Here is a 24,882-nt window from a genome sequence, read left to right as displayed (position 1 = left end):
GTCCATAACATCTGGAGTGCCAAAGGTTCGCCACCATGGCACTAGGGTCTGGGTGTCTTCTCTGGCATCTATCTGGTCAGCTGTAGAGAGTGAAGCATCTATGGGTTGGAGGGTGCCTATTCTTCTATTTGGGGCAGAATCTCCTATTCTGTAGATTTCCTGGAAGGGACCCTGGAATCCTTTTGTGTCCCGCCCCACTAGATATTTCCTTTACCCTCAGATTTATCACACGAGCACATGAAGTTTCCTTGTAATGAATCAGACCTATAGGCCATCAAGGCTAGTGTTTATGTATTTAATTATATTATTTATAGTCTGCCTTTCACACTGGGCCTCAAGGCCGATTGCGCAGAGCGAGTCAATAAAATCAGCAATCAGCAAGATGGGACCGGCCTCCCATGGAATGGCATTTCAGTCTTTATTGAGCCTCTGACTGCTTCCAGACTACTCATTGTTGATAGGAGCTGCGCTGGCTGTAGAGCAAGTTTTGCTTAGCTCTTACCTCCCCAGGTATGGAGGGCCTTGAATTTGACAGGTGGACTGGAAGGGCCTTGATTTTAGACCCACTAGTTCTGGAATTCCCCAGAATCAGCAGTCTGAGTGAGCCGTTTGCTCTTGGAAACCGCCTTCCCCTTCTCTTTGTTGATCTGCAGTGGCGTAGGAGGCCAAGAGTTTGTGGCTCCACCTGAGGGAATTGGAGCCATTCCCAGCTAAAATGCCGCCTGAGCTGTGGAGGCTTTTCTGGGGAATTCAGATTAGTTTGGGCACTCCCTGACATGCCAGCTGGGAGATCTTGGGCTAGTCACAGCTTCTCGGAGCTCTCTCAGTTCCTTTACCTCATTAGGGTGTTTGTTGTGAGGTGGGAAGGGCAAGGAGATTGTAAGCCCCTTTGAGTCTCCTGCAGGAGAGAAAGGGGGGGGATATAAATCCAAGCTCCTCCTCCTCCTCCTCCTCCTCCTCCTCTTCCTCCTCTTCTTCTTCTTCTTCTTCTTCTTCTTCTTCTTCTTCTTCTTCTTCTTCTTCTTCTTCTTCTTCTTCTTCTTCTTCTTCTTCTTCTTCTTCTTCTTCTGTGTGTTAGCCCCCCCCCTGATTTTTTCCTTTCTTGTCTCCTTTTTTAAATAACAACTGGATCTGCATTACATGAAGAACAAGATCTTCAATGCAGATCCATTACTGTGAATTTCCTTTTCTGTTCCTGTAATGTTTTGTGGATAAAATAAAAATTATTTTGAGGGGAAAAAACACAAGATGGGACATTCAGTAAACAATGAAATAGGGCTCAGGTTGCAGAGCCCGCCAGAAGTCTAAAAAACAGAACTGAAGTAAAGCATGAGTATTATCGAGGTACATTCAACCAAGCAAAACTACACTATCGAATCCAACAAAATATACACAGTAGTATAGACCACAGTGCCCAGTAATTTCCCCAAGTAATTCTGTCTGTCGTTTAGTACACTGCTTGTGTAGCAAAGCCTTCTGGAATAATTTTGCATTGTTTTGGGAAAGCCAAAAGAATGGGAGCCTTTCGGTCCTTCTCAGGGACACCATTTTACACTTGGGGCCACAACAAAGAAGAAGAAGAAGAAGAAGAAGAAGAAGAAGAAGAAGAAGAAGAAGAAGAAGAAGAAGAAGAAGAAGAAGAAGAAGAAGAAGAAGAAGAAGAAGAAGAAGAAGAAAGAAGAAAGAAGAAAGAAGAAAGAAGAAGAAGAGCAGGAGGAGGAGGAGGAGGAGGAGTAGGAGTTTGGATTTATATCCCCCCCTTTCTCTCCTGCAGGAGACTCAAAGGGGCTTACAATCTCCTTGCCCTTCCCCCCCTCACAACAAACACCCTGTGAGGTGGGTGGGGCTGAGAGAGCTCAGAAGAGCTGTGACTAGCCCAAGGTCGCCCAGCTGGCTTGTGTGGGAGTGTACAGGTTAATCTGAATTCCCCAGATAAGCCTCCACAGCTCAGGTGGCAGAGCTGGGAATCAAACCCGGTTCCTCCAGATTAGATACATGAGCTCTTAACCTCCTACGCCACTGCTGCTCCTGCTTCCCCAGCAACAATATTGGGTCCATTAAAACCCTCAGGCCCGTAACTGGGTCAGCAAAGGTCAGCTGAAACCACCAAAAGTGGGATGCATAGTGTCCTTCAAGACATTCCATTGGAAGTAGCATTGTCTGCTCTGACAGACAGCTGCTCTCCAGGGTCCTGGGCTGTGGTCTTCCACATTACCTTCTGCTGTCCTTGATCTCTTTAACTGGCGATGCCGGGATTGAACCAGGGACCAAGCAAACGCTCTACCACTGAGCCACAGCCCCTGCCTATTACATTATAGCCTATTTAGACTTCTTCATAAACATGGACGAAGCGCAAATAGTCAAACCTCTGTCGCTAAGGCTACTTGACATTGAAAATCAATTGCTTTCTACTCAAAACATGAAGGGCATTTTACCGGAGGGCTCCAACCCTCTTCCCTTCAGTAAAGGGCTACCAAGGTACTTTTACAATATATCTTCACCATATCTCCGACGTACCCTAATGCTAGCCCGAATAAACGCCCTACCTTCAGCAGTCCTGAGCGGCAGATTTCTCCAGATCCCATACCAACAAAGAACGTGTCCCTGCTCACAAAAAAAAAAGCCATCGAAACAATCGAGCACATCCTCCTAGACAATATATAGACCCATACACTGAGAACTATGCCAATTCACCAGACAAGGTTAAATCCTTCTTTCTGCTTTGTGATCAGTCTCCTCAGAGATCCCTAGACGTTGCCAAATTCCTGGCGCTGGCACAGCAGATTCGCCACAGATTTTAGTTTATTTATTTATTTATTGTTTTAACTGCTGGAAATGTTCGAACCTACTTATTTTAACTTGATTCTTCTCAACCTCCCTGTTGTATTTTAAACTTATGCCAATAAAAAGGTTGATGATGATGACATTATAGCCTCCAGTGTTACTACTATCATTCAGATACGTCAGGGGTACACGGATGAAAGTCCTTTGAGAAACTGGTGATATGACTTTAAGGATGTATTGACCTGTAATTGGGAAGTCACGGCCACCCACACAGCTTGACACACGCCACTGCCGCTGTGCCTTTTGAGCTCTAATCCTGACCATCTGGTCAGCATTCCTGAGCTCAGGGTTCAATCTTGATGACATTAGAGGAGGCTTATAAAATGTTCTTGCTTTGATAGGCCTTCCACGAGGAGTTATCTTTTTTAGCCTGATTTGACCCTGTTGCCATTGATGGATGTGTCCAGATTTGTTTGGTTTTGTGACCCAACTGCTTTTGAGCGCATGGATTTTTTCCCCAGTGTGTGACTTGTCCAGGGTGGTGCTTATTTACTTATTATTTTGATGTATTGTTGAAGGCTTTCATGGCCGGAATCACTGGGGTGTTGTGGGGTTTCCGGGCTGTATGGCCATGTTCCAGTAGCATTTTCTCTTGCTGTTTTGCTGCATCTGTGACTGGCATCTTCAGAGGATCCTCCATAGTTGCAGACGAAACATCAGGAGAAAATGCTCTCACAATACTAGAACCAGGGGGCATTCATTGAAAATGCTGGGGGGAAGAATGAGGACTAATAAAAGGAAACACTTCTCCACGCAACGTGTGATTGGTGTTTGGAATATGCTGCCACAGGAGGTGGTGATGGCCACTAACCTGGATAGCTTTAAAAGGGGCTTGGACAGATTTATGGAGGAGAAGTCAATCTATGGCTACCAATCTTGATCCTCCTTGATCTCAGATTGCAAATGCCTTAACAGACCAGGTGATCGGGAGCATCAGCAGCAGCAGAAGGCCATTGCTTTCACCTCCTGCATGTGAGCTCCCAAAGGCACCTGGTGGGCCACTGCAAGTAGCAGAATGCTGGACTAGATGGACTCTGGTCTGATCCAGCAGGCTAGTTCTTATGTTCTTATGTTCTTATGCTACTGGAACACGGCCATACAGCCTACTTATTATTTATTAACAAATTTAAACCCTGCTTTTCCACATGGTTCAAAGTGGCTTACAATAAAAGTTTAAAAAACGTTTCCGGTTAGAAATGTCTTTCGCATGTCTTCTGTTTGCTCTGGGTTTCTGGTTACCAGCAATGTTTTGGGGAGGGTGGGGGGTTCCCATTTTAAGTCAGAGTGTACCCCCTCCCTTCCCTCTCTAACAGTCTCTTTCTTACTCTCATTCCCTCCCAGTGGCATCGGACTGGCTCGGGCCCACTTTGAGAAGCAGCCGCCTTCCAACCTCCGGAAGTCCAACTTCTTCCACTTTGTGTTGGCCATGTATGACCGACACGGGCAGCCGGTGGAAATTGAGAGGACGTCCTTCATTGACTTCGTAGAAAAGGACAGAGTAAGTGGCAGGCCCAGGCATGGCTGCTCTCTCTTCCTTCTAAAGTTGTGAAGTCCTGGAGATTTGGAAGGTGGGGGGCAGAGACTGCAGAGTGGAGAGACCTCAGTGGAGTATAATACCATAGAGTCCGTCCTTCAAAGCAGTGGTTTTTTCCAGGGGAACCGATCTGTGTCCGGGGAAACTGATTTGTGGAGACCAGTTGTCATTCCAGGAGATCTCTTGGCCCTATCTGGGAGTCTTAGTAAACCACAAACTGAACGTGAGTCAGCAGTGTGATGCAGCAGCCAAAAAAACCAATGCGATTCTGGGCTGTATCAATAGGAGTATAGTGCCTAGATCGAGGGATGTAATTGTACCTCTCTATTCTGCATTGGTTAAACCTCACCTGGAATATTGTGTACAGTTCTAAGCATCACAATTCAGGAAGGATATTGACAAACTGGAACGGGTCCAGAGGAAGGCAACCAAAATGGTAAAAGGTCTAGAGTCTGTGCCCTACGAGGAGAGACTTAGGGAGCTGGGGATGTTTAGTTTGGTGAAGAGAAGGTTAAGAAGTGACATGAGAGCCATGTTTAGATATTTGAAGGGATGTCATGTTGGTGAGGGAGCAAGCTTGTTTTCTGCTGCTCCAGAGACTTTTGGACCAGGAGTCATGAGTTCAAGATGAAGGAAAAGAGATTCCACCTAAACATCAGGAACAACTTTCTGACTGTCAGGGCTGTTCGACAGAGGAATTCACTGCCTCCGAGTGTGGTGGAATCTCCTTCTTTGGAATTTTTTCAAGAGAGGCTGGATGGCCATCTGTCAGGAGTGCTTTGATTATGTGTTCCCGCATTGCAGGGAGTTGGACTTGACGGCCCTCGGGGTCTCTTCCAACTCTATGATTCTATCTGGAGGTGAGCAGTCTGACTTCCCTTCCCCTAACAGCTCCCTGGGCCAAGTCAGATGTGTTTGGCCCCTGAGGTGGATCTTGTTGAGTAAACATCGATGGGGTCTGTGGCAGCTTCATGGGCAAAGGCAATTAAATAATGGCTCGCTGCCAGGATCCACTTGCGTTCTGTTTTCAGTCACATTCCTGTGGAACCCCAGAAGTCAGCTGAAGAGAGGAGCATAAAAGAATTGTGTTCTGGATTCTTTTATATAGAAGGAGGAGGAGGAGGAGGAGGAGGAGTTTGGATTTATATCCCCCCTTTCTCTCCTGTAAGGAGACTCAAAGGGGCTCACAAACTCCTTTCCCTTCTCCCCTCACAACAAACACCCTGTGAGGTGGGTGGGGCTGAGAGAGCTCCGAGAAGCTGTGACTAGCCCAAGGTCACCCAGCTGGAGTGTGTGGGAGTGCACAGGCTAATCTGAATTCCCCAGATAACCCTCCACAGCTCAAGCGGCTGAGCTGGGAATCAAACCCGGTTTCTCCAGATCAGAGTGCACCTGCTCTTAGCCACTACGCCACTGTATGCTTTTTAAATTTGTGTTCTGTATCTTGTTCGTTTAAGGGAGATGTATACATCTCATTTCAGTTTTGCCAAAAATATTTAACAACAACAAAGTTGCTGGAGACTTTGGTTCAGAGTTAAGAAACTATTCAGTACTACAGCTAGTACAGAGATACCTTAAAAATACTACTACTACTACTACAGCTAGTACAGAGATACCTTAAAAATGTTGGTGCAGATTTTTCATGCTTTCTATCTACTGGTGCACCTTCCCCCACAATGTTTCAATTAAAGTGGACCCCCCGCCCCGGAGATTGGCAACCCAAAATAAAGCCCAGGATCACTAGGAAGAGATCCCACACAGCCACTGGGGCTGCTCTTGCCTGTCTTGAAGCTGTTACAAAACCCAGACACCCTGGAAGTCAGAAAGTGAAAGGAAACAAAAATTCATCAGCGTGGCGTAGTGGCTAAGAACAGGTGTGCTCTAATTGGGAGAACTGGGTTTGATTCCCCACTCTGCCACTTGAGCTATGGAGGCTTATCTGGGGAACTAGATTAGCTTGTGCACTCCAGCACATGCCAGCTGGGTGACCTTGGGCTAGTCACAGTTCTTCAGAGCTCTCTCACCCCTACCCACATCACAGGGTGTTGGGGGGGGGGGGGAGAGAAAGGAGATTGTAAGCCCTTTTGAGTCTCGTTACTGGAGAGAAAGGGAGGATATAAATCCAAACTCTTCTTCTTCGTTTAGATGCAAGAAAACAGGGAAGGAAGAATGATTTTTGCACGTCTAGTAAAACGAACTAGAGGATTGTAAGGCCCTTTGATTCTCCTTACAGGAGAGAAATGGGGGCTTATAAATCTAATAAATAAAATAATATAAATATAAATCCAAACTCCTCCTCCTCCTCTCCTCCTCCTCCTCCTCCTCCTCCTCCTCCTCCTCCTCCTCCTCCTCCTCTTCTCCTCCTCCTCCTCCTCCTCCTCCTCCTCCTCCTCCTCTTCTTCTTCTTCTTCTTCTTCTTCTTCTTCTTCTTCTTCTTCTTGGCTAGCATTTCTTTCCATACAAGCATTCACAGATCACAGTTTGCTTAATCAGATAGATCGGTGGTTTCCCAGCCCAGGAGTCTGCACCAGAACATTTGAGGGTATGTGAGAAAAATTGCATAATGGGCCTGCTAATACAGGGGTACGATTTTAGGGAAATGGGTCGCGAAGGGGTACGCGAGTGAAAAAAATCGCCATTGCCTGCCTCTGCACAGCAACCCAAAATTTCCTGGGAGGTCTCCCATCCATGTACTATCCTGGGCTGACCGTGCTTGGTTTCCTAGATCTGACGAGATCAGCTAGGCTGCGTTACCCAGGTCACCCCCCCCCCCCCCCCGCGACTGCCCTATACCTGATCAGAGCATCCGTCTCTCCAGCTGAGACCCGCCTGCTCTGCCGCTCCCAGGGGCCAGGCAGAGAAGAGATTTCCCCAACAGCTGCTAATTCGTTTTCGGGAGAAGCCGGGGTCTCAGCCAGGACCATCTGCAGGCAGAGCTTGCGCGTTCCTGCTGAGCTACGGTGCATCTCGAGGGGGCAGAGAGTGGAGCGGATGTCTCTGCAAACAGCTGGACCGCCAGGAAAAAAAATTCAGATGCAAACTGTGCCAGAGGTGGCTGCCTTAGGCTGGAAATATGAGGCGGGGCTCTGCTTTGCCCCTGAAGCGGCCGGCCTCGTCCCTCGGTCAGGCGGTGGAATCTGGAGGCAGAGAAAAGAGGTTATATGACAGAAGCTGGCAAGGGGCAGGCCGCAGCTGTCAGGTTCTGGGTTCGAGCCTTGATATCCTGCAAGCATTTTTGAGGCCGCCTAATCCGGCCAACAAAAAATCCCTGCAGCTTTGGGGGAAAGGCATTAAAACGGGGCTGCTGTTAACTATGGCACCGCAATTTAAGGAGGATATTGACAAGCTGGAATGGGTCCAGAGGAGGGCAACCCAAATGGTCAACGGTCTGGAATCCGTGCCCTATGAAGAGAGGCTCAGGGAGCTGGGGATGTTTGGTCTGGAGAAGAGAAGGTTAAGGGGGGACATGATAGCCATGCTTAAATATTTGAAGGGATGTCCTGTCGAAGAGGGAGCAACCTTGTTTTCTGCTGCTCCAGAGATGAGGACGTGGGGTAATGGATTCAAACTATAAGAAAAGAGGTTCCACCTAAACATTAGGAAAAACTTCCTGACTGTCAGGGCTGTTCGACAGTGGAATGCGCTGCCTCGAAGTGTGGTGGAGTCTCCTCCTTTGGAGGTTTTTAAAAAAAGGCTGGATCAGCATATGTCGGGAGTGCTTTGAGAAAATGTTGACAGAGAGACATTTTTCTCTCTTTCTCACAATACTAGAACCAGGGGGCATTCATTGAAAATGCTGGGGGGGAAAAAGAATGAGGACTAATAAAAGGAAACACTTCTTCACGCAACGTGTGATTGGTGTTTGGAAGATGCTGCCACAGGAGGTGGTGATGGCCACTAACCTGGATAGCTTTAAAAGGGGCTTGGACAGATTTATGGAGGAGAAGTCGATCTCTGGCTACCAATCTTGATCCTCTTTGATCTGAGTTTGCAAATGCCTTAACAGTCCAGGTGCTCGGGAGCAACAGCCGCAGGAGGCCGTTGCTTTCACCTCCTGCAGGTGAGCTCCCAAAGGCACCTGGTGGGCCACTGCGAGTAGCAGAGAGCTGGACTAGATGGACTCTGGTCTGATCCAGCTGGCTTGTTCTTATGTTCTTATGACTGCGTGTTCCTGCATGGCAGGGGGTTGGACCTGATGGCCCTTGGGGGTCCCTTCCAACTCTATGGTTCTATGATCTGGCTTGAGATACTCTCAGTGTATCTCTTGAGCTTTTGTTGAACGTATGGGAGCGGATGAAGCTGCCAGACGCTGAATCGAGCCCTTGGTCAATCAAGGACAGTATTGCCTGCTCAGGCTGGCAGCCGCTCCCCAGGGCCTCTACAGGAGGATTCTCTCCCATCACCTGCTGCCCAGAGACGCCGGGGATTGCTGCCTGCAGGCCGAGGAGATGAGCTACCCCCCAGCCACGGCAGCTCCCTGTCATTATCGCCGTCTGCCTCTGGGGCTGCTTATCGAGGTTACAGGACCGGAAAGAGATTTTAAATCAATTGAAAAATAAGATATCCGGTGGGGGGAGGGGGTTCCGATTGCAGGGAGACAGAAAAAGCCTCAGACGAGGGGAAACTGCTGCCGCCAGATGACCGCAGTCTGGGTGGACCGGCCACCCAGTGCTGATGCAGCCACTGAGGAGGACGGGGAATTCCAGCTGACCTCACAGCTGTCTGATGAGCGGAAGCAGAAGGCAGGATGCATTTTCCTTGGGTGCCAGCACTGAGCCGGCACACCGGAGCTCCGCCAGTCTGGGAGTCTGATCCTAGAGGGCCAGCTCAGCATGCGCAGACATGACGCTCAGCCAGCCGTTGGCCACGTGGTCGTCAGGTCGGAAGCAGGCTCCGTTTCCAGACCAGTACATCCGCAAAGCCAGCGTGGCGTAGTGGTGAAGAGCAGGTGGATACTAATCTGGAGAACCGGGTTTGATTCCCCACTCCTCCACCTGAGTGGCAGAGGCTTATCTGGTGAAGCAGATGTGTTTCTGCACTCCTACATTCCTGCTGGGTGACCTTGGGCTGGTCACAGTTCTGTTAGAACTCTCTCAGCCCCACCTACCTCACCAGGTGTCTGTTGTGGGGAGAGGAAGGGAAAGGAGCTCGTAAGCCACCTTGAGTCTTCTTACAGGGGAGACAGGTGGGGTATAACTCCAAACTCCTCCTCCTCTTTCTTCTTTCTCGCGGAAGAAAATCAGAGCATACTTGGAGTAAATAAATAAACAAAACAAAACATAGCTGTGGGCAGAGACAAGGATTTTAATGCTGAGAATGGCTTTAGAGAAGAAGAAGTTGGATTTATACCCTCCTTTCCCTCCTGTAAGGAGATTCAAAGGGTTCTTCCTCCTCCTCCTCCTCCTCCTCCTCCTCCTCCTCCTCCTCCTCTTCTTTTTCTTCTTCTTTTTCTTCTTCTTCTTCTTCTTCTTCTTCTTCTTCTTCTTCTTCTTCTTCTTCTTCTTCTTCTTCTTCTTCTTCTTCTTCTTCTTCTTCTTCTTCTTCTTCTTCTTCTTCTTCTCCGCCGTGAACTCAACATGGGTGGCCTTAAGCCAGCCTTCCCTCACTCAATCTCATTCTTCCCCCCAGTCTGCAACAGGGAGATGATGAGACTGACCCCCGTCCACTTATAGGGCCTTTGTGAGGATTGCAGACATAATATATGGGGAAAGGGCCATTTCTCTCTCCCTGTCCGTCCTTCTGTCTGCTTGCCCCATTTCTATCCTATCCTTCGTCAAGGAGCTCAGAGTGGTATACATCATTTTCCTTTCCTCCATGTTATCATCACAACAATCCTGCAAGGTAGATGTGGCTGAGAGAGTGAGGGGCCCTAAGGTCGCCCAAGTCGAACCGGGTTTAAAACCAGACTTGCCGCTCTTCTAGTCCCAACAAAATGCCATGACAGTGCTATCCATGTAATTATTATTACCAAATTACTACTATTTCTATATACCCCCGAACCCTTCAGGGGAGGGTGGCCAATAAACCCAATAAATAAATAAAATAAAATAAAATAGTACTACTACTACTACTATTATTATTGATACTGATGATGATAATACATCCCAGATAGAATTTCAGGACAAAGTTCTCCATCTTGTTGCTCTCCTCTTTCAGGAGCAGAATGGCGAAAAGACCAACAACGGAATCCATTACAGGCTTCAGCTGCTGTACAGTAACGGTGAGGACCAAGTGGGGGTGGTTTAAGACGAAGCCGTGCCACATCTAGAAAGCCTTCCTTATTTCAGAGTATTAAGAACACTCTGGGACCATCTGAAATCATATCAAGCAACAGAACACCATCCGAGTTGTACTTCGAGAAGCTCCTCATATCTGTATATAAAACAGCTTCTTTGCCACAGTACCAATATTCTCTCCTATTACCCTGAGGTGTTCAATAAAATCCCACTGTTTTATTTGTGGAACGTACAAAAAAAGGAAGAGTCTCTAGCATGGCCATTTATCTGAAGTTAAACAGAGTGAGCGTACGAGAGGGGGGGGCTTCTCAGTTCCCCAGTCTGGTTTAGATATACATTTATTTTAAATAAGTACAGGGTGCAGCAGTATAGAGGAAACCCCCAGAAGGAGTGCATGTGTGTATGTATATGTGTGAGTGTTTGTGTGTGTGTGTGTATGCGTGTATGCATGTATATGTGTCTGAGATACATTTGTAAATGTATTTGTATATATATGTGTGTGTATGTTATGTGCGTAGGTTTATATATATGTTTGTGTATATATTTGCGTGTGCGTGTGTGTGTGTGTGTGTGTGTGTGTGTGTATCTATGTATATGTATCCAGCAGTGGCGTAGGAGGTTAAGAGCTCGTGTATCTAATCTGGAGGAACCGGGTTTGATTCCCAGCTCTGCCGCCTGAGCTGTGGAGGCTTATCTGGGGAATTCAGATTGGCCTGTGCACTCCCACACACGCCAGCTGGGTGACCTTGGGCTAGTCACAGCTCTTCTGAGCTCTCTCAGCCCCACCCACCTCACAGGGTGTTTGTTGTGAGGGGGGAAGGGCATGGAGATTGTCAGCCCCTTTGAGTCTCCTGCAGGAGAGAAAGGGGGGATATAAATCCAAACTCTTCTATGTCTGTTTGTGTGTGTGTGTGTGTGTGTGTGTGTGTGTGTTTGTGTGTGCATATATGTGTGTATGTATATACATGTATATGTTATGTGTGTGGGTTAATATACACACACACACATACATACATGTATGTTTGTTTGTGTATATATTTGCATGTATATGTGTGTGTGTATATGTATATTTTTTGTATCTATGTATGTGTGTGTTTTATATGTATGTACGTACGTGTGTGGAGAGAGAGAGAAGGGGGGGGTACCCTTGGGTAGAAGGGAGATGGAAGAGATTTTATCCCTCGTGATCCCCTGCCTTTGCAATTCATCTAGAGCAGGGGTAGGGAACCTGCGGCTCTCCAGATGTTCAGGAACTACAATTCCCATCAGCCCCTACCAGCATGGCCAATTGGCCATGCTGACAGAGGCTGATGGGAATTGTAGTTCCTGAACTATCTTGAGAAACCCCGCAGGTTCCCTACCCCTGGTCTAGAGAGCAGGTAATCGACAGGTTCTCCAGAGGCTCAGATACAGGACCACAAGTTCCTTTGATCATCCCCTGCCAACATGATGCTGGCAGGGGATGGTGGGAACTGTAGTCCATAACATCTGGAGGGCTGCAAGTTTGACATCTGTGGTCTAGAGGACCATGAACCAGGAGGCATTGTCCCGTTTCCTCCCCTGCCTCATGCACAGAGTGTTGGGAAGAGATTAGGTCGCGGGACAGTCACTCTCTCTCCTTCAAGCACTTCTCGGATCATCTCTAAGTTTCTTCTGTCTCCCACTTCCCTTCCTCCACCCAGGGCTTCGGACGGAGCAAGACCTCTACGTCCGGGTTGATGCGAATTCCAGTAATGTCCAAGCAGGTAACAGCGTCCAGTGCTGGGGAGAGATGGCAGGGTGTGTCTCTGTGTGTGAACATTTGGGATCGGGCACATTACATTTGAGTAGGGTTGCCAACCGCCACCGAAGACCCGGAGACCTCTGGGGGTTGCAGCTGGACCTCCGGGCAGCAGAGATCAGACTCGCCTGGGGGAAATGGCAGCTGTGGAGGGTGAACGTGTGGCATAAGACCTGAGGCTGGTTCCCCCCTCCACAAACTGTGCCCCCCCCCAACCTCACCCCTAAATCTTGAGGAATTCCCCAATGTAGTTTGCAGTTCTACCGCACAGGTTCATTTCTTTTGTGAAGGTTTGCCTTTCCTGTGGGGAGAAGGAGAGAGAGATAGCTAACCCTTATCTCTCTGTTATTTATTGCTGGAACAGCCCCCCCCCCCCCTACACACTTCGCACACTATTATGGATATCTGTAAATTTTCCCTGGTGGTGTTAAAAACCTTTCCTGTAAGGGGACTCAAGGTGGCTTACAAGCTCCTTTCCGATTCCCTCTCCTGATAGTTGTGTTCAGGAGGAGAAAGGTTTCCCACCAGGGGGATTCCAGACTGCCCCACCTGGACTTCATTGGCCTAGATCAGTGATGGCCAACCTTTTCGAGACCGAGTGCCCAAATTGCAACCCAAAACCCACTTATTTATTGCAAAGTGCCAACATGGCAATTTAACCTGAATACTGGAGGTTTTAGTCCTGTGTAAGCAGCCTCGCCGCCTGTCTGCCCTGGCGCTTGCTCCAGTGCCTCCCATCCCACCTCTGCCTCCACTCCCACTCCGCTTGAGCAGGGGCCAGCCTGCTCTTAGCCTCCAGCAAGTCCCACGCCAAGCGACTGCTCTGTGCCCAGCTCTGTAGCATCTCTCCAGCCTCTCCTCTGTCTCTGCCCCCACTTTCGGGCAGCAGCCATCCGGAGCACAGGCACCAGGCCTGCCAGCCAAGTCCTCTCTGCTCTCCGCAGGGCGTCGTGCCTAAGCAGCCCAAGCCAGCCTAGATGTGTGTGTGTGTGGGTGGGGGCCGATTGATTGCTGCCCCACCGCATGATGAACCCTGTCTTGTAGCCAAGCTGCCCACAGAGAGGGTTCTCCTGAAGGTGTCACCTCTGGCACTTTCGGTGCCATGTGGGTTCGGCCATCACTGGCCTAGATCTCAGCAGAGCTGTGGAGAATTCCCCCTTTAAAATCGGCTCTTGGAGGAAGCGTCCCTCATGAGGAAGTTGGGGAACAGGTTGTCAGGGAGAAGGAACAGCGGCCATGAGATTATGGAGGTTTCTCTTGAGACCCATGCAAAGGAGGGTGTTTTCACATCCATGTAGGCAGAGCCCCGGTGATCAGCCCTCTCCTCCCAGGGACTGGGAAAATGTTCCACCACCATTAGCACAAGTCACTGGGGACGTTTGTGGCGGCTCAAGGGAGGCGCTTTGTTGCCTCTGGGTTGCCATTAGCACCCCAACACCTGCTTAGCACTTAAGTGCTGCAAGGTGCCAGGCCCTTAGTTAGAGACACAGAGTCCTTCTCCTTTACTCGGAAAACGTGCCCCCAACAGCGTGGCACCAAGAAACTTCCAGTTTTATCACCATCACATATTATGGTGATTTTTAAAAAATTGCACATATTATTTCCTTAAATTTTCTGCAAACAACCCTAACCCTTTCCCTGTCCACTCAGTTTTTCTGATATTGCCCACCAGAGAGTAGCCTGCTCATGGGACTGCCAACCTCCAGGTGGGGCCTGGAGCTCTCCTGCTATCTGATAGCAGTGCCCGTCTCAGACTGTGGCCTTCCCCATCGCCTGGTCCTTTCTAAGTGGAGATATCGCGATTGCAACTGGGGCCTTTTGCGTAAGAAGCAGATGCTCCACCATTGAGCTGAAGCCCCTCCCATAGATGAACACACAAAGTTGCCTTCTACTGAGTCAGACCGTTGGCTCATCAAGGTCAGCATTGTCAGGCTCTGGCTGGCAGCTGCTCTCCAAAGTTTCAGGCTGAGGTCTGTGTTGGAATTTCCAGCCGTGCTTGCATGCAGCAGCAGCAGCACAAGCAGCAGGGAATTCTGGGAAGCTGCATGAACATTCTAAAGCATAGGGGTCAAACTCACGGCCCTCCAGATGTTATGGACTACAGTTCCCATCATTGCTGCCAGGGGATGATGAGAACTGTAGTTCATAACATCTGGAGGGGTGCGAGTTTGACACCTGTGTTCTCTCAGTCATCATTCCCTGACTGAGAGAAAGGAGGTTTCTTATTTATTTATTAAATATATATATCAGATTTAATATACTGCCCCATCCCCAAAGGGCTCTGGGCGATGTACAACCAATAAAACAATCACATTAAATCATTATCAATAAAACAGCATTTTTAAATACCAGCCAAACACAATTAACAACCAGCCCCAACCTCCGTTTTAAAATCGGATGATGACATAAACAACGGACTCATCGGGCGGTCGGCATAATATGGACACGCCCCCAAGGTGGGATATGGGGCGCAGGGGACGGCACCAAACTCTTCTCTGTGTCCTGCTAACCAGTGCTATGTAAAAGTGACTTTGACTAAAGATACCGTATAAGCTTACTATCACAACCAAACTGTAACAAACGAGCCCTGAATGTAACAATATATATATGGTACTTTGTTGATATGTATATATGGTTTGGTTCTGGTGGGTTTTCCGGGCTATGTGGCCATGGTCTGGTGGATCTTGTTCCTAACGTTTCACCTGCATCTGTGGCCGGCATCTTCAGAGGTGTATCACAGAGAGAAGTGTGACTGGACATAGCGTGTAACAGACTTCTCTCTGTGATACACCTCTGAAGATGTCAGTGCGGTAAACCCTATGTTATGGCCAATTCAGATTATTTTTCCATCCCAAAGAAAATTCACCCATCACCTTCTTCCTGTGCTCCCCGAAACAACAGTTAGGGTGGTATGGCTGGAGAGGCAGCTCTGAGAGAGAAATCCCAGGTAGGGTTGTACCTCCACCGTGAGAATCTGGCCTCTGTCTCACATGCACGGGCCGAGAGTCAATGCCAAATGCTAGGGCTGTTCAACAGTGGAATTCACTGCCTCAGAGAGTTGTGGAGTCTCTTTCTTTGGAGGATTTCAAACACAGGCTGGATGAACATCTGCCGGGAGTTCTTTGATTGTGGGTTACTGCATTGCAGGGGGTTGGACTTGATGGCCCTTGGGGTCTCTTCCAACTCTTATGATTCTATGAAATGCTATAAAAAGTCTGGACCTTCTTCAATGGTCCCTGCCCTTCAAATTCTTTCTTTTTCCTCTACTCCGTCTTCAGGCTATCATCTACGAGGGGCAGGATAAGAACCCAGAGATGTGCCGTGTGCTTCTGACACATGAAATCATGTGCAGGTGAGCTGTCCTGAGCAATGCCAGGGGTTATTGAATGTTATTTGAATTTACCTTCACAGAGTACCCCTATGAAGCCAATATAAATTATATCTACAACCTGTGAGGCTGATGAAGCCATCGAAAAATGCGGATTAGGTGCAATGCGTTTTCCTCTTTGTGTTTAAAAGAATATGGACTTAAGAACATAAGAACATAAGAACAAGCCAGCTGGATCAGACCAGAGTCCATCTAGTCCAGCTCTCTGCTACTCTCGCAGTGGCCCACCAGGTGCCTTTGGGAGCTCACATGCAGGAGGTGAAAGCAATGGCCTTCTGCGGCTGTTGCTCCCGATCACCTGATTTGTTAAGGCATTTGCAATCTCAGATCAAGGAGGATCGAGATTGGTAGCCATAGATCGACTTCTCCATAAATCTGTCCAAGCCCTTTTAAAAGCTATCCAGGTGAGTGGCCATCACCACCTCCTGTGGCAGCATATTCCAAACACCCACCACCCGTTGTGTGAAGAAGTGTTTCCTTTTATTAGTCCTAATTCTTCCCCCCAGCATTTTCAATGACGTTCTCTTTATATTCTTACATTTAGTGGTTCACCAGCTTTAGAGTTATTATGCAGGATGTGAAAGCAATGGCCTTTACAAAGGCTCTGAGCATGCCTGAAAGATATTTGTAATCTGAGATCAAGGAGGATTGATTGGTGGAAGAGTAATCGACTTCTCCTCCATAATTCTGTTCAAGCTCCTTTCTAAAGTTGAGTCTGATATAAGGGAGCCATCTCATTCTTTCGTGGCAGCATATTCCAAACACCAATCACACGCTGCGTGAAGAAGTGTTTCCTTTATTGGTGTTTGGAATATGCTTGCCACAGGAGGTGGTGATGGCCACTAACCTGGATAGCTTTAAAAAGGGCTTGGACAGATTGATGGAGGAGAAGTCAATTTATGGCTACCAATCTTGATCCTCCTTGATCTCAGATTGCAAATGCCTTAGCAGACCAGGTGCTCAGGAGCAGCAGCAGCAGCAGAAGGCCATTGCTTTCACATCCTGCATGCGAGCTCCCAAAGGCACCTGGTGGTGGGCCACTGCGAGTAGCAGAATGCTGGACTAGATGGACTCTGGTCTGATCCAGCAGGCTAGTTCTTATGTTCTTATGTTCTTATGTTCTTATTAGCCCTAATTCTTCCCCCCAGCATTTTCAATGGATGCCCCCTGGTTCTAGTATTGTGAGAAAGAGAGAAAGACAGACTTATGCCTGTGCACAGTTTTGGACTTATCATTGAATACGTACAGAATACTTACCTGAGTGGATTCATATAAAATGTTGATGAACCAAGGTGGACTGAATATATTTATGTATATACATGGTTTCCCATTGATTGACTACTTCCCTTAAGGATGTTGAACTGATGGGAGAGTATGAACTAAATACTTACCTGAATTAATACGGATGACCCTGAATCTATTTGTTATAGTTAGGAAAAGAGATTCCACCTAAACATCAGGAAAAACTTCCTGACTGTCAGGGCTAGTGGAATGCACTGCCTCTGAGAGTGGTGGAGACTCCTTCTTTGGAGGGTGTTAAACAGAGGCTGGTCAGGAGTGCTCTGACGGTGTGTTCCTGCATTGCTGGGGGTTCGACTTGATGGCCCTTGGGGTCTTTTCCAACTCTATGATTCTATGTCGAAGTGCTGGGAAGGATGCAAAGAAAGAAAGGGAGGGAAGTTGCTCTTGCCGGGAGGGGCTGTGGCTTGGTAGAAGAGCCTTCGTTTTGCATGCAGGGAGGCCTTTCACTGCTACCTTTCACTGCTACCTGACTGGAAATGCCAGGGACCAAACCAATGACTTTCTGCATGCCCAGCAACTCACTGCCTCCGAGGGTGGTGGGGTCTCCTTCTTGGGAGGTTTTTAAAGAGAGGCTGGATGGACATCTGTTTGGAGTGCTTTGATTGTGTCTTCCTGCATTGGGCTTGATGGCCCTGGGAGTCTCTTCCAACCCTAGGATTCTCTGTTTCTCTGATTCTACCATTGAGCCACAGCCTCTCAGGTTTTCATCAGTGACCGAGTGAAGAAGTATTCCCTTTTGTCCACACTGAATCGATTGCCCATCAACTTCACTGGGCACCCCCAAGTTCTAGTCTCCCCCCCACCCCTTTCGCCCATTCTCGCTCTGAAGTGGCAAGCGGAAATTGTCGCAGACACAGAGCAAGGGGAAGTAAGAGTGGGAAGCCGGCTCCTCTTTCTGTTTAAAACAGAGCGCTGGTCTGCCCAGTTTTATAGGTCAGCACGGCCCCAAGAACGCCAGCTGGCCAGAGACGGGCCTGAGGTGCCACCTGCACCAGCCACGAACCACCTGGCGTGGCGAGATGAATCCGCCAAGGCCCAGAATGCAGCAGGTCAATCAGCGGAGCCGGAGCTGAGGCGAGCCAGTGGCTGGGAATCGGAGCTCGGCTGCTCCACGTTCCCTGGTGTCCCATTATCGCTTGCCTTGTTTACGACACAGGCGCTTGGTGTTTGTGCAAATTAGCCCGGCTGCCTGGGAGCAAACTTTCATGGCTAATTGCTCTCCAGAAACCGCACTAACGATCCCGGGGGCTAAGGGAATAGATAGCAGGGTGGGGGGGGAGGTGGGGGGGCACCCACCTCCCCAGCTCGGATTTGTTTGTGCAACCTGGGGCAGAATCACAGCTCCTGGGAGGATCGGAGAGCTCTCCGTTGTTTATCAGACGCGTTATTAATTATGTTTAATGCAATCCGTCTGGGAGGAGGGATGTCAAGCACTGTGAAGCCCGAGTCCTCGAGCCCGTTTTGCCAGACGTGCAAAAATCATTCATCCTTCCCTGCTTTCTTGCATCTAGAAGAAGAAGAAGAAGAAGAGTTTGGATTTATATTCTCCCTTCCTCTCCAGTAAGGAGCCTCAAAAGGACTTGCAATCTCCTTTCTCTTCCCCCACTCCCCCAAACACCCCGTGAGGTGGGTGGGGCTGAGAGAACTCCGAAGAACTGGGCCTAGCCCAAGGTCACCCAGCTGGCGTGTGTCAGAGTGCACAAGCTAATCTAGTTCCCCAGATAAGCCTCCACAGCTCAAGCGGCAGAGCGGGGAATCAAACCCAGTCCTCCGGATTAGAGCGCACCTGCTCTTAACCACGACGCCACTGCTGCTCCTATATGAGGATGCTGCTTATCCCACACCATGGTAATGCCTTTTCATTCAAAGTCACACTATGCTCAGCGCCTTTCATGCGCCGACGCTCTTGTAGTGAGTCTGGAAAACCTCAGTGTCCTTTCTGTGAGCCAGAAACCAACTTGGGTGAACCCACAGCCTGTCTCAGCACAAGGCAGCTTCATGCGTAAAGATAGTTTGCGTTTCAGAGGGTTCCTTCCGGTTCTCGACTTGCCACCCTTTTTGGCAGGATTCACCTGTTAATAACAGCTGCATGACAGAAAGGAACTCAACTGGTGTTTTTTCTTCCTGGTGTGGAGGTACTGAGGCTCCCCCGGTGGGATTTTACCCACAGCAAAAGCATCAGCTAGTGAGTGTAAGGACGTGCCCTTTGAACATGCTCGATGGCTGTCTGGAGGGGAACCAAAGGAGGACGAAGACCTCATTACATTATGAATAAAAATAAAAACACAATTGGTGTGGTGGGAACTAGTGAAGAACAATTGGACCAGACCCACCACACTCTGACTATTGGCCTAATGCAGACCTGGGCATTATACGGCCCGTGGGCCACATCTGGCCTGCCGGATGACCCTGACTGGCCCCCTCTGTCGCTGGGGAGCGAGGCTTTTCTCCGCAGAAGCCGGGTTGCCTTGGCTGCCGGCTTCTGCGGGGCTTTCAAGAGCGCCTCGCCCCCCTGCCTTTTGGCCCGGCCCTCCACAATATTTTCTGTTTCTTATGTGGTCCCATGGAAAAAATAATTGCCCACCCCTGGTCTAATGCCAATAATACAATAAATAAAAGTGTATACATTGAATCAAAACAAAGTGTAAGCCATTAAAGAAGCACTAATATATTACCATCAAGAATCCACATCCCAATAGAGTGAACCAAATCAAAGGAGGACACAACTGTGTGTCAGGGTAAGCGTCATAAGCATGTAGACCAGTTCAGAGGTTTCGTGGTCAGATTTCTGCTTCATCAGTGTCATTGTTGTCGCTTACCAAAAATGGGTACACAAATTCCAGACATTCTGCATCGCGTTAAATGAGAGATTCTCTGGTTTAAAGTGTCCCTTCGGTCTAGAAGAAGAAGAAGAAGAGTTTGGATTTATATCCCCCCCTTTCTCTCCTGCAGGAGACTCAAAGGGGCTGACAATCTCTTTGCCCTTCCCCGCTCACAACAAACACCCTGTGAGGTGGGTGGGGCTGAGAGAGCTCCGAGAAGCTGTGACTAGCCCAAGGTCACCCAGCTGGCATGTGTGGGAGTGGACAGGCTAATCTGAATTCCCCAGAGAAGCCCTCACAGCTCAGGCGGCAGAGCGGGGAATCAAACCCGGTTCCTCCAGATTAGATACATGAGCTCTTAACCTCCTACGCCAGCGTTTCCCAACTGGGGCTCCACGGTACCCTGGGGTACCGGGAGCATGCTGCTGCCCCCCCCCCCCCCCCCCCCCCACACCCCCTGCCTGGCCCCACTTACACTATCTATGATCCTATGAACTTTGCAGAATTAGGGCGGGCAACCTGGAAAAGGGGAATGACGTCAGGGGGAAAAGATGATGTGACTCATGGCTTTGCTATATGAACTGTTCCAGGGGGGTGGAGGCACAGCTAACTTGCTTTGAATTAATGAGAAACTTTTTTCATTCTCCAAGGGGGGCACGAGGGAGAGCGAGTAAGAAGCTGAAAGCACAAGAAAACAGATGCACGTTGCTTTTCTTGGCCTGGAGCTCTGGGGTGGCTGAGAGTTCCCTTGTTTTCTGTAATAATGCCTGCTTAGCATGTTGGCTCTGGGAGCTTGCCATGAACTCGGAAGCCCCGGGTTCAAAGGTCACCCCTGCCTTGAACGCAGTAGGTGGTCCTAGAGGGTACCGTGTTCTCTCAACCACAACGCTTCCCTCTGCAACACATGAGCATAAAATCTGGCTGGCCTCATAGGACTGATGTCAGAATTGTTGTATGAAGGTACTGTGGTGTAGTGGTTAGAGCACAGGTGTCAAACTCGTGGCCCTCCAGATGTTATGGACTACAGTCCCCATCATCCCCTGCCAGCATGATGCTGGCAGGGGATGATGGGAACTGTAGTCCATAACATCTGGAGGGCCGCGAGTTTGACACCTATGGGTTAGAGTGTCAGAGTAAAATCTAGGAGAACCGGGTTTGGATCCGCACTTTGCCATGAAAGTTTACTGGGTGACCTCAAGCCAGTCAGAGACTTTCGGTGTAATGTACCTTGCAGGGTTGTTGTTAGAATAGAATGGAGGACAGCCAAGCAACCTGCTTTAGGTCCATACTGGAGAGAAAGGCAGGCTAAAATGAGAATAAACAATGAATTAATTGAGAAGGGAACATCAGCCCAATACTTTGAGCCCAGGTTGAAAGGTTGCTCCTGAAATGAAGGCAGGGAACCTAAGAACATAAGAACTAGCCTGCTGGATCAGACCAGAGTCCATCTAGTCCAGCTCTCTGCTACTCGCAGTGGCCCACCAGGTGCCTTGGGGAGCTCACACGCAGGAGGTGAAAGCAATGGCCTTCTGCGGCTGTTGCTCCTGAGCGCCTGGACTGTTAAGGCATCTGCAATCTCAGATCAAGGAGGATCAAGATTGGTAGCCAGAGATCGACTTCTCCTCCATAAATCTGTCCAAGCCCCTTTTAAAGCTATCCAGGTTAGTGGCCATCACCACCTCCTGTGGCAGCATATTCCAAACACCAATCACACGTTGCGTGAAGAAGTGTTTCCTTTTATTAGTCCTAATTCTTCCCCCCAGCATTTTCAATGGATGCCCCCTGGTTCTAGTATTGTGAGAAAGAGAGAAAAATTTCTCTCTGTCCACATTTTCTACCCCATGCATCATTTTATAGACTTCAATCATGTCCCCCCTCAGACGTCTCCTCTCCAAACTAAAGAGTCCCAAACGCTGCAGCCTCTCCTCATAAGGAAGGGGAGTACTTTGCCACATTCTTTTGGTGGGACAGCCAAACTGCTTACAGGAAGTAAATCTCTCAGTGGAATCTATGGGCCTTACTTCTGAGTAAAAGGCTTTTAGGTAGGTCAGTTGTGTTATATCCAGGGATATTACACTGAGACTTCAAACCAGTGTGGTGTCAAGCAGAGCAGCTGCACTCTAATCTGGAGAACTGGGTTTGATCTCCCCACTCTGCCACTTGAGCTGTGGAGGTTTATCTGGTGAACCTGATTAGCTTGTGCTACTCCAACACATGCCAGCTGGGTGACCTTGGGCTAGTCACAGTTCTTCGAGTTTCCTCTCAGTCCCACCCACCTTACAGGATGTTGCCAGTGTGTGTGTGGGGATAGGAAAGGAGATTGTCATCCCTTTGAGTCTCCCCTTATAGGAGAGAAAAGGAGGATATAAATCCAACACTTCTTCTTCTTCTTTCAGCCAGCTGCATCCTTGAAGCCCAGATCTTTGTTGCTGTTGCTGACTCTGTCTTTCTCCCTTTCAGTCATTGTTACACAAGAAAAAGTTAGCGGCAATCGCAACGAGATCTCTGACCCCGCCATCATCGACAGGTAAGGTCCCAGACCTCATTCTCTTCAAGCCCTGGGATTTTGCAACTGTGGTGCTAAAAGTTGAGCTTGGTCGAAAGTACTCTGGAAAGCCAGACACAAAGAAGGAGTTACCTAGACTGACTATGGTTCAGTAGCCAAAACACATGTCCAGCCTTCAGAAACTTCTGGGTCCAGTCCCTGGGGTCTCTGTGGAAGTGGGAACGTACAGAACTCACCTGAAGCTTCATGGGCGATTCCAAGCATGAGTAAAATAGATTTGACCCAGAAGGGTACTAACCTTTGGTCAAAGCCATTGTTGTTCCCCACTGCAACCAGCTTGATCCCAGCCTCGAGGGTTGAATCAGTCATCCTCTGCCTCTTGGTCTGGCTCCAATTAAGCTGTTCTACGACCATTCTCATAAAACTGTTTATCCTGAATTTGCAATAGATAGCCTGAATCCATCTCCATCAGTTTCCTACCAGCATGGCCAATTGGCCATGCTGACAGAGGCTGATGGGAATTGTAGTTCCTGAACATCTGGAGAGCCGCAGGTTCCCTACCCCTGGTCTATCCCCACACACATTATTAAAAAAACTGCCACAGGAATGGAGGGACAAAGGTCGTGTTTTTTGATTGGCCGCTTACATTGGTACGCGGAAATTGTGCGCAGTTTGTGCGACCAGCCATCGCTTCGAACGCAAGAAAGTAGAGGGGGAAAAAAATTAGGCGTGATTTTCGCCGCGGCGGTTCTCCAGCTGTACGCATGCCCGAACACTTAGCTGTGATTGGCTGAATGAGGGACTCCTGGCACCAGAGATTCCGCACTTTACTGGAATCGAGCTGAGTTCGAGCGTGGTTCCCTGAAAAAGTAGTAGTTCCCAACTGGAGTAGGAAATTGGACCGTTACACAGGGTGAAGCTGGTACAAAACCACGTCGATCCCAGTGGTTGTGCGGAGCACTTAGGTCGAACGCAGCTCGAACTTAGGTTGATAACGCAAGTGCGGAATCGACCTATGAAGGTCCTGCTTAGAACAGGTAACTCTGGACTTGCATTCTGATACGAGACAAGGCTGGCTTCTCTGGAAGTCTGGCTCAGCCTTCTGGATTTCTCAGTTTTCCGCACCTGAGTTTTCACTCTTTATCTCCTGAAGGGCCAGAAACTTGTGCGATTTTCATTTTAAATTTTATTAAGAACATAAGAACATAAGCAAGAGTCTGCTGGATCAGACCAGAGTCCATCTAGTCCAGCTCTCTGCTACTCACAGTGGCCCACCAGGTGCCATTGGGAGCTCACATGCAGGATGTGAAAGCAATGGCCTACTGCTGCTGCTGCTCCTGAGCACCTGGTCTGCTAAGGCATTTGCAATCTGAGATCAAGGAGGATCAAGATTGGTAGCCATAGATCGACTTCTCCTCCATAAATCTGTCCAAGACTGTTCATCCCTTGCCTTAGCAGGACTTCCCCTCTTTTTTCTTCATTGCTGAGTTTTCTCAACAGTCTCTGGTGAGGAACTTTGTCAAAAGCCTTTTGGAAATCCAAGTAGACAATGTCCACTGGTCCCCCCTTATCCACATGCCTGTTTACACCCTCAAACAACTCTAGTAAGTTTGTAAGACAGGACTTGCCTCTGCAAAAGCGGGATCTTGGTGAGTTCCGCAGGGCTGTAAGACCGTGTTGTTCCACCGGGCCTTTGGAGTGTCCAGTCGCTGATGTGGTGCCCCCTCTCTGCTTTTGCGCTGTTACACCAGGGTGCCCCTCATATTGAGGGGCCCGCCGTTCCTCCTTTTGGGGGTAGGTTTTAAATGGGGGTTTTTTGGACGCCTCTTGCTTATTTATTTATTTATTTAATTATTAACCGCTGTTTTATATGAAGTTTTAGAATGTTTTATTGATTGTTAATTGGATGGAGCCTATGTTTATTGTGTTGTACGATTTGCTCCTTGTTCAATATTGTTTGAATTTTATGTTGTACACCGCCCGGAGCCCTTCGGGGATCGGGCGGTATAGAAATTTAAGAAATAAATAAAATAAAATAAATAAACAAGGAAGTCTAGGGTTGCTGTGCAGAGGAAGAGACAGCAAAGAAGGAGAGAAGGAGAGTTTGGATTTATACCCCACCTTTCTCTCCTGAAAGGAGACTCAAGGTGGCTCACAAGCTCCTTTCCCTTCCTCTCCCCACAACAGACACCTGGTGAGGCAGGCGGGGCTGAGAGAGTTCCAAAGAACTGTGACTAGGTCACCCAACAGGAATGTAGAAGTGCGGAAACACATCTGGTTCACCAGATAAGTCTCCAGAGCTCAAGTGGCAGGGCGGGGAATCAAACCCGGTTCTCCAGATTAGAGTGCACCTGCTCTTAACCACTACACCACACTGGCTCTCACCACCTCTGTCCATCCCTTGCCTTAAAAAATCTCTGAGGCTGTTGTATATCAGCCTAATGGCATTTTCCACCACCTCCAACTCTGG

The 24,882-nt window shown here is 48.6% G+C and overlaps 1 protein-coding gene across 1 annotated transcript in view; it reads left to right on the top strand.

Annotated features, from left to right (window-relative positions):
* Window positions 1–24,882, top strand: part of LOC125439656 (transcription factor COE1-like) — a 101,675-nt gene that overhangs the window by 8,291 nt on the left and 68,502 nt on the right. The window contains exons 2-7 of the mRNA XM_048508773.1: window positions 4,186–4,342; window positions 10,535–10,598; window positions 12,297–12,359; window positions 15,673–15,689; window positions 17,914–18,205; window positions 22,367–22,433. Of these exons, the coding sequence (XP_048364730.1) occupies window positions 4,186–4,342; window positions 10,535–10,598; window positions 12,297–12,359; window positions 15,673–15,689; window positions 17,914–18,205; window positions 22,367–22,433 (660 nt within the window). The remainder of the gene's footprint in view (window positions 1–4,185; window positions 4,343–10,534; window positions 10,599–12,296; window positions 12,360–15,672; window positions 15,690–17,913; window positions 18,206–22,366; window positions 22,434–24,882) is intronic.

This window comes from Sphaerodactylus townsendi, linkage group LG10 (assembly GCF_021028975.2).
Source record: "Sphaerodactylus townsendi isolate TG3544 linkage group LG10, MPM_Stown_v2.3, whole genome shotgun sequence".
NCBI lineage: Eukaryota > Metazoa > Chordata > Lepidosauria > Squamata > Sphaerodactylidae > Sphaerodactylus > Sphaerodactylus townsendi.
The sequence above is the reverse complement of the archived record's forward strand: the minus strand, read 5'-3'. Positions and strand labels throughout refer to the sequence as shown.